This window comes from Podarcis muralis, chromosome 15 (genome assembly GCF_964188315.1).
Source record: "Podarcis muralis chromosome 15, rPodMur119.hap1.1, whole genome shotgun sequence".
Taxonomy (NCBI): Eukaryota; Metazoa; Chordata; class Lepidosauria; order Squamata; family Lacertidae; genus Podarcis; species Podarcis muralis.
This window is the reverse complement of record NC_135669.1, coordinates 36,891,203-36,906,033: the sequence shown is the minus strand read 5'-3', so window position 1 is coordinate 36,906,033 and position 14,831 is coordinate 36,891,203. Positions and strand designations below refer to the sequence as shown.

The following is a 14,831-nucleotide window of genomic DNA, read 5'->3' as shown; positions in this document are numbered from 1 at the left end:
GGCTCTACATCCAGCTTTTAAAAATCTGAGCTGCATATTTCTCATTGTTTGTCTTTACTTTTGAAATGGGGGGAATTGTTTTTGGGTTGTGTATGTGATTTATTATTATTATTTATTTGCAAGAGAATCTGTTCGGCAGCACAATTCCAGTTATATTTCACTCATTCACATTCTATTCCCCATGGTGTTAACCCTAATCGTAATACATTGGTTCTAGCAATTTGTCCTGCACGGTTGGAGAAGCTATTTTTGGATTTTTTCATCTCTTCTCCTGGCCCCACCTCCAGTTAATCCATCTCTGAGCTGGCACTGATGGCACATTCCCCATTACCATAGGCATAGCCAAGCAATACAAAGAGCTTCTGGGCAGGATTCCAGCTGGCTACAGATCCCTGCTCCCTAATATTTGAGCTTTTGATGTACACTCTGGTTCTGTGATACGCTTAAACTTGTAGCCAACTGTCAGGGTGGCCTGCTACCCATTTAGAAAGCGTGGCGCTTTCAGCTATTCACTGTTGACACTTGTTTACATGATTAGGACTACCTGAAGATGTATGTGGTGGTTTTTTGTTTTGTTTTTTTAGCAATGAGTACTTCTGCTTGTGCCTGCTGGAAGCCAAGAGCTCCCAGCATCACCTATTGATGGTCCCAGTGCATTTATCAAAGGCCCAAAGGGGAACTGAGCTCTTGTGATAAAGTGAATCCCTTTATTTTATTCCTTTTTCTGTCCATCTGTGTGGAAAGAGGAAGCTATATTGAGGGCTCTATGGTGCTATCATAAAATAGCCTTTCCTGACAAGGCTTTTATTTCCGTAGAGAGAGATACTAAAAAACCATCCTCTTGCAAGATGGATGGGCTGATACTATTATTATTGTTGAGAAAAGATGCTAGCATATTAGTGTGTGTGTGTGTGTGTGTGTGTGTGTGTGTGCTCATGCACGCACACAAATAATAAAGGGATTGTGTTCTACTGAGTCGGTAAAAATCAATGATCTTTTAAAAAATAAATTTATTTATTCTTTACAAAACATTACTTTGATCTTCAGATATTTGGATGTAATAAAAGCATATACAAATTGAAGCCATGATCTTCTGTCAAACCAGTTTTTCTTTGTAAAAGAATCAACCAGGAACAGAAATATGCAATTCTTGTCGTTAAACACTATAATATAAAATACTATTTATAATTGTATCATGACAATTTAGACTTTCAGCTAGATACTATCTATGCCATGTAGAAACACTGTACTAACTTGCATCTATTGGCCTTTGCTCCTGGAAAGTTTTAGGGACCTTAGTCTTCAAGTAAATGAACTTGCTCAGTCCCCTTGCATGAGTATGTACAGAGAACTACAGTTACAAAGTGTCATCGAGAGTCCGTTAACAAACATAGAGACAGCCAAACAGAAATCCTTAATCTCACAATCCCACAAGCAGATATAAATTCTGTAGTGTAAAAGACATAGAATCATAGAGTTGGAAGAGACCACAAGGGCCATCGAGTCCAACCCCCTGCCAAGCAGGAAACACCACCAGAGCACTCCTGACATATGGTTGTCAAGCCTCTGCTTAAAGACCTCCAAAGAAGGAGACTCCACCACACTCCTTGGCAGCAAACATGTGGGCTACTTGATTAGAATTTTTAGATTATGCCCCAGGTAGTGCAGCCACATTCCATTTCAAAAGTCCATTTTAATTTTTATAGTGCTCAGTTGGTATGTGCAGTTGTACATGGATTAGAAAGTTGGAAGCTTAATTTATCTGCCCTCTTTCTTAATTATTGAAATGGCTCTACCCTGATTAATGATTGCCTCCTTGAAAAATATTGTATGAAGAGACCTAGGGTGATACAATCGTTCTGCCGGTGGTGGTTTTCACTCACAGTGTCTTGAGCATTGGATATTGCTTCAGGCCTATGTGTTATTCCAGCTACGTGATGTTTCACATCTAGAAGCACAGGATGTCTAACCACAGAATTACTTGGTGCAATGGTACTGAAGTGGTATGGCTCTTCCTGTGGCCATGCCATTTGAGAGTGGTTAAAAATTGCCTGAACTGCGTGAGTGCTGGGCTTTACACAAAGTGCACATTTCATCAGCAGTATGTATGGCTCAGTAGCCCGGCAGCAACGATATCATCAGGCTAAACCACAATCAACCCCTGAGCCTTCTACTTACTAAGCACAGGAGTCAGATCTGTACCGAAGCTCTTCGTATTAATACAGGTTGTTTCGGGTGGCTTTCCTGTAATTTCTGCAATGTTTGAAGACGTAAATCTGGAGCATGGGGGAAATTTAGTGGGCTGAACTGCTATACAAGCTGAAGTGGGTGAACAGGAGTCAGATCCCATGTATAATTTTTGTACGCGTGGATCTTCTTGAGCAGTGTCAAAAATGTGAGAAAACAAATGTGCTGGCTAGATTGCTTCTACATTACCAAATAGAAACACTTCCCCATACCAAGCTGAAAACAAATGCAACATGAGAATCAGTCCCAAGAGCCACACAATGCTGATTTTTACTGTTGTACTAAAGAGAACTGACAGGAACTGTTTGTCTTTGTAGTCTGCAGTCTGATACACGATGACTATATTAGGGGAAAAAAGTTTTCCTCATGAACTTTTTCTGTTATATTTCACATATATACAAAATTTATGATCCATAAAATTAGACTTTTAAGAACACGGTAGAGATGTATTTTCTACTCAAAGTTGAAATTTGAGACGCATGAAGTGGGTGCCATTGCACTCTGTAAGGCAAGTAATATTCTTCAGGGTTTTGCATAGTCCACTCTTTTGCAGGGTGCATTGGGTCTTTCTGGGTAGTTGGCTACTGGAATGAGAATTGCCCCATCCAAAGAAAGATGGAGCAGTTTTCCTTAGGCGGAATCTGCCACAATATGTCAGAAGGCTGCAAGCAACAGTTGGATACGGCAGGAGAGCTGGTTTAGGATTTCTAAAGGCTAGTCTGACACTGCTATGAATCTGGTGCAGGCAGTGTGCTTGTGTCTACACCCCTGTGATAAAACGCCACATTTTGCAAAAAGGAAACCTGCTTAGGGAAGAATTTCTTTGAGCTTTGCGGATCTCAGGGAAGGGGACTGCAAACAATACTGTTGTGATGTGTCAGGCTTGTACATTAGGGTTGCTTGTCAGTATGGCATAGTCTGTTAGCTTCAACAAGTCTCTCAGTCAGCACAAATTAAGGCCCTTCTCCTGTCCTCTGCTTTGTGCCTTTGATAATTGTTTTGAAGCAAATTGGTGTGTTTCGTACTTCTAATTTTATGCAGCTCCTTCACTAATTATTACTGTCAGCAGCATTTTCCATCCAGGAGTGCTGTTCTGTTTGGGGGTATAAAAACTAGAGCAACCTCGCAAGTCCTCTGGCCATGATATTTATGGCTCAACATTAAATTTAGAAACACAGACATGCACTGAAACTTGCTTCCATTAAATGCCCTGACTTTAGCTTTATGGAGCCCCCCCCCCCCAAAGCCTTACTAACAATTATAAGCACTGGAGAAGGCAAATGACATTGACCTATCCAGACACCAGCTGCTTAAGAGGTTGCTGTACTTGTGAAACCGGAAAATCAAGCGAGGCCTGCTCTTGCTCTTGCTTAGAGGCCCTTGTTAAATTATCCAGAGACAATTATGAGATAGTTATTGTTGAAGCTAATAGCACCTCTGAGCCCTTATCAAAAGCTGTTTTTTGGAGGGCTTGTTTTTGTTTTAATGCACAGCAGACCTGGAGCTGTGCAGGTGCCATTCCAGGCCCTCGTTTAATTTAAGCTGCTTTAGTTGGCATGGCAACTAGTTGAGACATCTGGGAGACATTAATGCTCGGGATTGAGGTTGAGGAGGATTTAGGTGGGAGAACCAAACAAGGATGTCATACCACAATAAAGCACAGAGTATTGTAACTGGTTTTCTAGAATAGTGCGTGTATTGGCAGGCAGGGGGGACGGGGCTGGGTGGGGAAAATCTATATGGAAAGAGAAAAAATGCAATGGATGCTAATATGGGTGGGGATTTTACAATAGGATCATGTTTCCTGAGCAGATTCTGTAAGTCCTTCTTAAATTTCTCCATAAGACCAGGCTTTGCGAAGATGGTTAAGAACATAAGAAGAGCCCTGCTAGATCAGACCAAAGGCTCCTGTTCCCCACAGTCACCAACTTATGAGAAACCCACAAGCAGGAAAGAAATAAGGCAGTAGCTCTCTCCTACGGTGGTTTCCCAGCAATTGGTGTGCAGGGGCATGCTGCTTCCCATTCTGCAGATAGCATGCAGTCATCAAAACTAGCAGCCATCATTGACAGAAGTAACAGCTGAGTAATATTTTTATTACGGCCATTGGAAATGTCCAGAGTAGTGAGCAAGGAACAAAAAAGAGGGAGATAGAAAACCTACTTTCCTGGGCATGATGAAATGAATCATAGTCCTGCGGTTTGTGAGTTGGAAGGGGGGGGGGGGAAGCAGCTTTGCAAGCTTAATTTGATGGGACAGTGCTGCAGGCAAAACGGGATTTCCATTTGCAGCAAAAGCCACGTGGGTGGTATATGTGGATGCAGTCACTGCTCTCCCTTTGAAAATATAAAAGCCAACATGTAGTGGGATCTGTCATTTGGGCACTAATTGGACTACATGTAAAGAAGCGACACTTTACACAAAACTCCTAAAACAAGCATAGACAACTTGGCTCACTTCAAGGGTTGCATAAAATAGTGTGGGTGTGGTATGTCAGGTAACATGCCGGGCTTCTTCATCTAGAAAACTCTATGAGACTGTTATGTACCCTAAATTTCATTTGTGGAGGTTCGCTCTGCTTTTTCTGAAGTGTGCAGCACAATGACAAAAGAAGTGCTTCTTTTTTATGTTGTATATCTATATATCTATAGATAGATATCCTGAATCATCCTGAATGCATGGTCCCAGGGCAGCTACAGAAAAGTAGTAAGAGACAATAAAAGTACAATGATTAAAAATAGAAAATAAGAAAAAGCATACAGATGCAGCCAACTAAAATAGCAACAATCCATTCAAATAAAAACTTTGATTTTATATATATGTTAACACAAGCTGTTCTTAAAAGCCTGGGAAAACAAACGTTTTTTGCCTAGCATTCAGAAATGATTGGTAGCCAAGGTGCTTCCTGGGGAGAGCATTCTAAAGATGAGGAGACATTGCTGATAAGGCTCTCTCTGGTCATGACCTGTAACATTTCAGATGGTGGGGGACCCTGAAGGAAGATGGTGATCTCAGTGGGCTGGCAGATTGACAGTCGAGCAGGTATTTGGGTTCTAAGCCACATCGTTTTAAGCCACAAAGGTTAAGACCTTTTAAACCCAGAACAGATTTCTTCCACCTTGCTTCCCTCCCCAGAACTCTTCTAGTTCTGTCACTGCAGGCATAACCTATTACTACCTGAAAATCCTGACGCACTGGTTTTGCTGCAGGCTGTGTGTCCTCCCAGACTCTTGTCAACAGCCAAACTTGTGGATCAGAGAATTCGCTTGACAATTACATTGGTATGGGAGGTGAAACTGGGATACCATCTTGCTCTTTTTTGTAGTTACATCTAAGCACTTTATTGCTGACAGTGGGGAAAATCAGACCGCTTAAGCAGGTATGACTCAGGCAAACAGGCAGCAGCTATCGGCTGTTCTCAGGTGCTTTTTTCAGCTGTGTTCCCACCCCGATGATGCATGAGAGATGCAGGCGGGCTCCCTGATAACAATTTCGATTTAGTACATTGGTTTTTTGCCATCCCTCTGTAAATGTCTGTGGTGCTTCCGATGCTCATTTGCATCTCCACCTTTAAATGTCAGCAGGAAGGGGGTGCTGATTTTTGTCATGCTGAACTACTGCCGTATATCGCCAACAAGCAGTTGCGTTTTCTGCAACTGTGCCAGTCTATTAAATGGTTCCTTTTATCTTGCTTTCTCTATGTGAGCCTGCCAATTTGAAAGAAACAAAACTGGAACTTTAAAGATGTGCACCCAGATTGTATTGTTTGCCTAGTTTCAGGGTGCCTCTTCACACACACGAAAGGAGCTGGTAGAGTTATTTATCAGCAAAAAGAATTGCACAGGTTCCACTGCTGATGGTTCTGAAAATAGTAGAAATGTAAAGAAATGAGCTCAACGTTGAAGTTACTTTACTTGAAAAATAGGCTACATGTTTATTGTTCATTGGAATAACATTTCTGAATGTGAGCAATTTGAAATGGTCCATGTGTACATGAGGCAAAAATGTGTTTATGGTTTCAAAACAAGGAAGCAATTTGGTTTGTCAGCTCTTGGGGATCATTTGAGTCCGTTTAGTACAGGCATGGCCAAACTCGGCCCTCCAGATGTTTTGGGACTACAATTCCCATTGTCCCTGACCACTGGTCCTGTTAGCTAGGGATGATGGGAGTTGTAGTCCCAAAACATCTGGAGGGCCAAGTTTGGCCATGCGTGGTATAGTAAGACAAACTTTCCCTAAGTCAAGTTTGGTTTTTCCCATACCCGGGGAGTTAAGTAAGTAAATCAAAATAACAATTACTGTAGAATACAGTGCCACTAGCTGCTACTCTGGCCTTTGCTAACTCTCTGTATCATGTGCTAAAGAGAACGAGAAGAGACAGCTTTTCAGACATCTCTTGCACCAAGTTGAGGAGCTGAAATCCTTTGTCTGTACTTTCCTTAATGAGTGCAATTGAAGATATGTTGTTACAGAATTGATGCAGAGCGACCTCCATAAGATTATTGTCTCTCCTCAGCCACTCAGCTCGGATCATGTAAAGGTTTTTCTTTACCAGATTTTAAGAGGTAACATGTTTTTGGTTTTTAATGCAGAATGAATGTGTTGGGTCCTTATCCCACCTTATCCCCATTGCAACTTGTAAACTCACCTTCTCCATTACCTCTGACAGTGGAATCCAGCTGTGGGACCATCCATAAAGTGGGGGGGGCAAGGATGGTGTATTGGTTAAAATGTGGCGAAGGGTGATGTGGGGGAAGTCGGGAGATTTATAAGCCTTTAACAACGGTGGTATACTTTATGGATCGGTCCTGCTCCATTTTTAATATGTTAATTCATTCCCTATGAATTATCCTCCCAAACTTAAAATGTCCCAGCATTTAAACTTGGTGAAAATAATGTGTTATATCTGATGTTAGTGCTGCTCAGAGTTAGACCTATTGAAATGAATGGGCATGCCTAACTTAGGTTTATTATCGTCACTGGGTCTACTTTGAGCAGAACTTTGTTGAATACAACTCCATATCTTTTAATTTGAAGTTCAGTTCAGCTTGGAAGAATTTATTAAGTTGAACAAACCCAGTCTTTGGTTTTCAGAGGAAAAATAAAACTAAACCTTCTTAATCTTCAGCTATGCATACTCTGATGAAAACCACCACGCCTGGGCATACTTAGAAAATATATGGTTTTGATTTCGACTTGCATATCTCCCAAAGCTTCCAAAATATTTAACCAGCTGGAGTTAGTCTAGTAAGGGACCTTTTGGCCATGGTCAGTCTTAATAGTAGCACCTTGATATACGTCTTAAACTCCTAACTTTGTATGTACAAATTTTAGGCCTTCATTAAAAAAAGTAAGGAGCAGATTTCCCCCCAAGAAACAAAACTTTGCGTTAACTTTTAATGTGGGAAAAATACTGGAGTGTTGACTCTGTTCCTTGATAACTTAACATTCTCCTCCAAATAGTCTCCTGGCCAAAAGAGAGCCTTCCAAACATATGTCAACTTGGAGATATAGAGTGTGCTAGTAAGCTGGAAATTCCTTATCAAATGCTACTATTACTGAGAACTGTAATTCTGCATTGAGAGCTTTGCAACAGATATCTGTTGCCTGGCTGGGTTAGTTTTGCATCCTAATGGGAGTCTGAAGAATGTAACTGCTCAACACCTTATGACAAAACATTGTAAATATGATGTCGTATTTTGTATGTAGATGTAGCTCATGCCTTATGTCATGCAGTCACTCACACACCTTGCATATCTTTCCAGGATCTGTTATTTCCTTTAGTCTATGCATAGCGTGCCTTTTTTTTTTTTGCAGCTTCTCTTTTTTTGTTTTTGTTTGCAGGTCTGAAATACCTACATTCGGCTGGTATTTTGCATCGAGACATTAAACCAGGGAACCTACTTGTGAACAGCAACTGTGTTCTTAAGGTGGTTTTTTCACACCTATATAAAAAATACTGCACATAGCATGCCCAGGTCCAAAAGGGTTTTGCTATTTCTTTCAAAAATAGAACTAGAGGGTCGCTTCTATAATCCGCTTGTTGTCTGTAGCTCTGAGATGCTTAAAGCAAAACCCAGAAACCCTGAACTTCCTAGGAAAAAGCCCTAGTGATAAGTATGAGTTGATTCTCTTCAAGTAGGTGCCTCTTCATTTGAAAAGTGTGTTTCCTTTCATTCCGGTACATTGTTACCATTATGAATATGGCATTGAACACAAGAGTTTTTGTCATCCCCTCTCACATTTGTACAATATTGGGGAATAGCAGTGCCTTGCTTTGACTTGGTTGAAGGAGAGGGAGGACTATAATTTCTCCCCACCTCCTGCTCAGAAGCCAGGAGCATTTCTCTGCAGATTAACAGCACAGTCTTGTCCACGTCTACTCATCCTGTGTCTCCTATGTGAGTGGGTGTAGGAATGCAGCCCAGGAATCCGGCAGGAGCCTGGTCCTTGCATCTGAACCAACATAAAAGCTAAATTGATCCCGATATTTATCAATCCTACAATGATTTGACTTGATCTGCACACCCTTCTGCTTCTAAGATCCATTATGCACACAAAGGTCTCACTTATGGGTTTCTTCATCCTCATTCTTATGGGGCAAAATACCTGTGTCTTGGTTGTAGCAATTTATTCTGCAGATGGGGGCTTCCGCGACTGAATGCTCCTCCATACAAAAAATTAAAAATCATATGCAGAGAAAACTCTTGTCAAAGTAAAGGCTAGGATAGAATCCTGCTCCCAAACAGTCTAGTTTACTTTGTAGAAGTTGGTGGGGCAGGGGGATTGTATATAGAAACATAAACACAGCTAATACTTTGGTAGGACAAACTCTTAATTGCACACACAAAAATCTCAAAAACACAAGAAACCTGAGAAGTCTGAACACAAAGAAAACTTAACAGTTAGTGAACATTTCATCCCTATATTGGAAGAGCTAGATTTAGCATGAACGCAACTGTGAAATTTGAAAACTTGCCACTAGCTGAAGTTTCAGGCATTTGCTGAAATATTTCATATCCTGGTAATCCTGAACTGTTAAAAATTTAGCTAAACAAATGTGCATCCCATAGGTACATATGCCTGGTTTTCATATGTGTGTGGCCCCAAACCAGGTTTTATGTGGACTATTTGGAAGAAGGCAGATTCAGATATCACATATCAGCCACCATTCTTAAATCTGTATAAATATACCAAGTATTTACTCACCTCTTTCTTTCTTTTTTTCCAGATCTGTGATTTTGGCTTGGCCAGGGTGGAAGAATTAGATGAATCTCGTCACATGACTCAGGAAGTTGTCACTCAGTATTATCGAGCTCCGGAAATCCTGATGGGCAGCCGTCACTACAGCAATGCTATCGACATCTGGTCCGTAGGCTGTATATTTGCAGAACTCCTAGGACGGAGAATATTGTTTCAAGCGCAAAGTCCCATTCAGCAGGTATGAAGGCATTTCAGCCTAACCCTATCGATTAGCAAGTGATGCCCGGCTCTCTGACTCTTCTAATGGATGGAATTCAGTGCGTGTCAAATTCTGGTTATTCTTAACATCCTGAAATCTCCATTGGGGTAGATTTTGGAAACTGTTGCTAAACCACCTGAATTACATCTAGCCTATCTACTCCAGGACATTGACTCTTATAGAACATTACAGGTTGCCAGATTCCTGAATTCAGTTCTTTCATATAAAAGACTTCATGGAATGCTGCATGACTATTAAAAATCTAGTAAACTCTATCCACCATCTTTATATTCAAGGCCACAATATGGTACATCTAGAGATTGTATGTAACGTGAAGGAGATTATGCGTTGAAATATTTTAGTTGATATTTTAGAATGTAAAATGCTATTTTATTTATTGATTGGTTTTACCTTGTGGGCTTATAGCCGAATAAAGTATTATCTATCTATCTATCTATCTATCTATCTATCTATCTATCTATCCATTGGGGTAGACAGTTAGATAAATGAAGTTGTAATGTCTTAAGTAATGCTTTGAAGCAGCTTAGCCTGTCCAAAATAAGGGAGAGTGTCCCATCTTCTCTCTGGACTTTACAATGGATGGCTTCCTGGTGCAGTTCAGGTACTAGTTTTAATCTTCACAGTTCAAAATCTCAAACTAGCAGATCTGAAGGTATCACCTCCTCCCATGTGAGCTTGCCCTGCTCCAAGTTTCTCCACCTTCAGAGGTGAGGGAGGTGGCTTCCAGTGATGGTCCTTTTGTGTGGTCACACCAAGACTTGAAAAATTTCCTCCCCAGGTATATTTCTCAGGTTTCTTCCTCTTTTCTGTGACAGGGACCATTGTTCGGCAGTCGATGGCATTCTGTGCTTTCAGAATGTCCCAGGTTCAGTCCCCAGTGAGCATCTCCAGCTAAGACTGGGGAGAGACCCCTGCCTGAAATCCTGGAGAGCCACTGCCAATCAGTGTAAACAATACTGGGCTATATGGACTGTTGGTCTGACTCTGTACATATAAGGCAACTTCCCATGTTCCTAACTAAAAATGTCTTTGTTGGGTTAAGCGCTTGGCAGCATTTAATTGTGATAGGATTTTTTTTTAAATGTATATATAGTTTTAATGGTGGCTGCCCCTTTGGCTTTGCATTTTTATTATAGTAAGGAATTCTGTTTAATTATTAGAGGGACCTAAACTGGTGGAAAGGCAGAATATTAATGTTTTAAATAAACAGTGGTTACTGAACGTTTGTGCAATGGTTCTTCTGCCTTGTAGAACACTGAGCCGACAGCCTTGGTTCTTATTTTTCCTGGGTCCTTTAGCTCCTGCCTGCAGATAACAAGTTTGCAGCTTGCTGATCTGATTCATGCTCACAGCAACCTTCTGAGGTAGATTGTCATCCTTCCTATATGACAGATGGGGAACGGAGGTTGAGAGAGAAGCTTGCCCAAGGCTGCCCATCTTGTCCAGGAGTTGCGAGGACAGGTGTGGGTGGCTGATAATTTGCAAACTAGAAGTGCTTTTAAAAAATAAAAAAGTTGGTTGAGGAAAAGTGAAATGCTATTCCGAAGTTTTTCATAGAATATAAAAATGCTTGGGTAAATATACTGACAGTGTCACAGTCTTCCAGTGGTTACTATATTAAGGATGTTAGTTTCCACTGTAATCTGTCATCTCCAATTTGCTGGGGATCGTATGTAACAAAGTAAACACAGTGTTATCAAGAAATTGTTTCTGCCAGATCTGGGTAAAGAAGACCATGCTGTGGCTAAATGGAGTTTGAGGTTTAGCAATACAGTGGTACCTCGGAAGTCAAACGGAATCTGTTCTGGAAGTCCATCCAACTTCCAAAACGTTCGGAAACAAAGGCGCGGCTTCCGATTGGCTGCAGGAGCTTCCAATTGGAAGCCGCGGAAGCTGCGTCCGATGTTCAGGTTCCAAAGAACGTTCACAAACCGGAACACTCACTTCAAGGTTTGCGGCATTCGGGAACCAAAACATTCGACTCGCAAGGCATATAACTGGATTTCATTCATATGAAGTCTACAATATCTACAAAGTATTCCCATAGCTTCAAACAACCTGCATGGGATAAGGAAGTGCAGTTCTTCAGATAATAGAGTCCAGTTTGTCCCGCCTCAGCAACTGAGAGAAAGAAAATTGCATGTGACATGAAGGAGTGAAAGACTTCATCCACTTTGTGTCATCCCCTGCCCCATCAATCCACCTGCAGGATTGGAGGGCAGCAGAGCAGACCTTTGCCCTCTATATCAAAACTTGTAGATCCAGCACTGAATCCCACTACACAGTTTGAGAAGCTAAACCTACCCCCCAAATGGTGACTTGGTTGCTGCCATTTACATTCTGCCAATGGTATATTCGGGCGAGTATCCGTAACACTGTGGTAGAAAGATTGCTGCCATAGCTCAGTGGAATGCACACTCCGTATGCAAGAGGTCCAGAGGACTCAATCCTCATCATCCCCAGTTGAAGGATATTGAGTAGCAAGACTGGGAAATACCTGTTCCTGAGCTGTTGCCAGTCAAAGTAGCAGGACTGGGCTACACAAACTTGACCTAAATCAGTTTTTCAGGCTACATCCTGACTTTACTTGCACTCATCATAGCTGTTAACCAATCAAGCTCAGGTGTAGCACGCTTAATGTGCAAAACGTTTTGAGGTCTGTTACCTTCACAGGAACACTTTGCGAGGTTGGTTGCTATGCCCATTATTATTTTTATCCTTCACCAAGAAGTCCCAGGGCAGTTTGCAGCCATTTAAAATTATAATCAGTTAAAACAAATTGCAGTCACAGGAATAGGGTGAGTCCTGTAAACACAGGTCAAAGGCCAGGGGGAAGAGATGCATCTTCATCATTCGCCAAAAACCGGAATCAGTTCAATACATTGTTGGGGCAACGGCAATAAAGGAGAACTGCCAAATACAATCACTTTCTGCAAAACCTTTGCAAAATTACCGCTCTTTGCATTGGTTTAGTATCTACAAAATGGTGAGCAACTTAGGCCCCAAATACCCGAAACTCTGCCTCCTTCCCTACAGATGCTCTCAAGTGTTAAGGTCAGCAGAGGGGCCCCTCCTGGTGGTTCTGCTGTCCTCAGATGTTTGGGTGGTGGTGACCCAGAAAAGGGGGTTTTCTTTGGCAGCCCCTGGCCGAGGGCCTTCTGGCGGTTCCCTCATTGCGAGAAGCAAAGCTACAGGGAACCAGGCAGAGGGCCTTCTTGGTAGTGGCGCCCATCCTGTGGGACGTCTTCCCACGAGATGTCAAAGCGATAAACAACTACCTGACATTCAGAAGACATCTTAAGGCAGCCCTGTTCAGGGAAGTTTTTAACGTGTGATATTTTAGCGTATTTTTGGTCTCTATGGAAGCCACCCAGAGTGGCTGGGGAGGCCCAGCCAGATGGGTGGGGTATAAATAAATAAATAATAATAATAATAATAATAATAATAATAATAATAATAATAATTGTTGTTGTTGTTGTTGTTGTTGTTGTTGTTGTTGTTGTTGTTGTTGTTGTAGTTTCCTCCCCACAGAGGTGCATCTGGCACTTTCACTATACAGCTTTTCTCTTTCCGTTCTTTTGGGTACAGGGAGTTAGCCGTGTTGGTCTGCCGTAGTCAAAACAAAACAAAAAAAATTCCTTCCAGTAGCACCTTAGAGACCAACTACGTTTGTTATTGGTATGAGCTTTCGTGTGCATGCACACTTCTTCAGAAAGCTCATACCAATAACAAACTTATTTGGTCTCTAAGGTGCTATTGGAAGGAATTTTTTTATTTTCTTCTTTTGGGGTTTGCGTCACTGTGTGGGTTGTATCACATGCTTGTTCCACTCAGAGAGACCCATTGAAATTAATGGAAATGACTAACTTAGGTCTATTAATTGCAAATGGTCTTGTCTGAGTAGAACTTAGGTGGACCCAACCCTGTGGGAGTATGGACATGTCAGCCCTACTGTTTTCGGAGAGTTTCAGATTCTTCTAACTTCCAGGCAATGGAGTCCTTGGAAATTCTTTGAAGGGACCTGAGGAATCCCTAACACAGGCATCCCCCAAACTCAGCCCTCCAGCTGTTTTGGGACTACAACTCCCAGCATCCCTAGCTAACAGGACCAGTGGTCAGGGATGATGGGAGTTGCAGTCCCAAAACAGCTGGAGGGCCAAGTTTGGGGATGCCTGCCCTAACAGATTGTTCAGTCCCCACTAAAGGTTACTATTTCCAGGAGGCTCATTGGGCACCTAAAATAAACAGCGATGGCTGCAATACATCTCCAGGTGAATATGCCTGCCACTTAAGATAATCTTAAGGGGCCTTTCTTTGTTACAAAGCCTTCTGAGACTAGGTGGATGTCTACCATAAAGAGAACTTCTCTGTGGCAATGCCCAAACTCTAGAACTGTCTGCTTGGATGCGTTTTCCTGGCACCATCTCTTGTCATATTTTAGGAGCCAGGTGAAGTCTCCCCTGTTCTCTCATGCTTTTAATGGAAATTTATGTCCTCTTGTTGGCTTTTAATCTGCTGGTTTTACTGTCTTTTATCTTTGTGGGTTTATTTGTGGTTCTAAGGCAAGATATAAATCCCATACATGTGTAAACATGTACACTTGCCGCAGTTTCAAATAGTACCAGAAAGTGGGGAATAGAAGGGAAGAGGCTGATTGTGCAAAGTTGTGTATTCATTTAGGAAAATAGGAAGCTGCCTTATACAGAATCGTACCATTGAGTTCATCTAGCTCACTATTGTCTGACCTAACTGGCAGTGACTCTCTCCCAACCTTACCTGGAGATACTGAGAATTTGAATGTGTGTATGCGCTCATTGTTTGAAAAGAATATGCTTCTATCCAGATTAAAATTGTGGACAATTTCTTCCATCTTTACAGTTGGATTTGATCACAGATCTCTTGGGAACACCGTCACTGGAAGCAATGAGGACGGCTTGTGAAGGCGCCAAGGCACACATACTCAGGGGTCCTCATAAACAGGTAGGATGAAAAATGACTCTGAATTTCCCAACAAGCCCCATTCTGCAAGCACATTATGGAGGTGCTAATCTGGGCCTATTCTAATGTAAGATTTTAATACTCGTTGCAATAAGTGGGCACA

At 41.7% G+C, this 14,831-nt stretch overlaps 1 protein-coding gene across 2 annotated transcripts in view; it reads left to right on the top strand.

The window, feature by feature from the left end:
* NLK (nemo like kinase) overlaps positions 1-14,831 on the top strand; it is a 98,473-nt gene that overhangs the window by 71,706 nt on the left and 11,936 nt on the right. For both annotated transcript variants that reach the window (XM_028708935.2, XM_028708934.2), the window contains exons 4-7: positions 6,706-6,812; positions 8,092-8,177; positions 9,479-9,688; positions 14,609-14,710. In XM_028708935.2, coding sequence (XP_028564768.1) covers positions 6,706-6,812; positions 8,092-8,177; positions 9,479-9,688; positions 14,609-14,710 — 505 coding nt within the window. The remainder of the gene's footprint in view (positions 1-6,705; positions 6,813-8,091; positions 8,178-9,478; positions 9,689-14,608; positions 14,711-14,831) is intronic.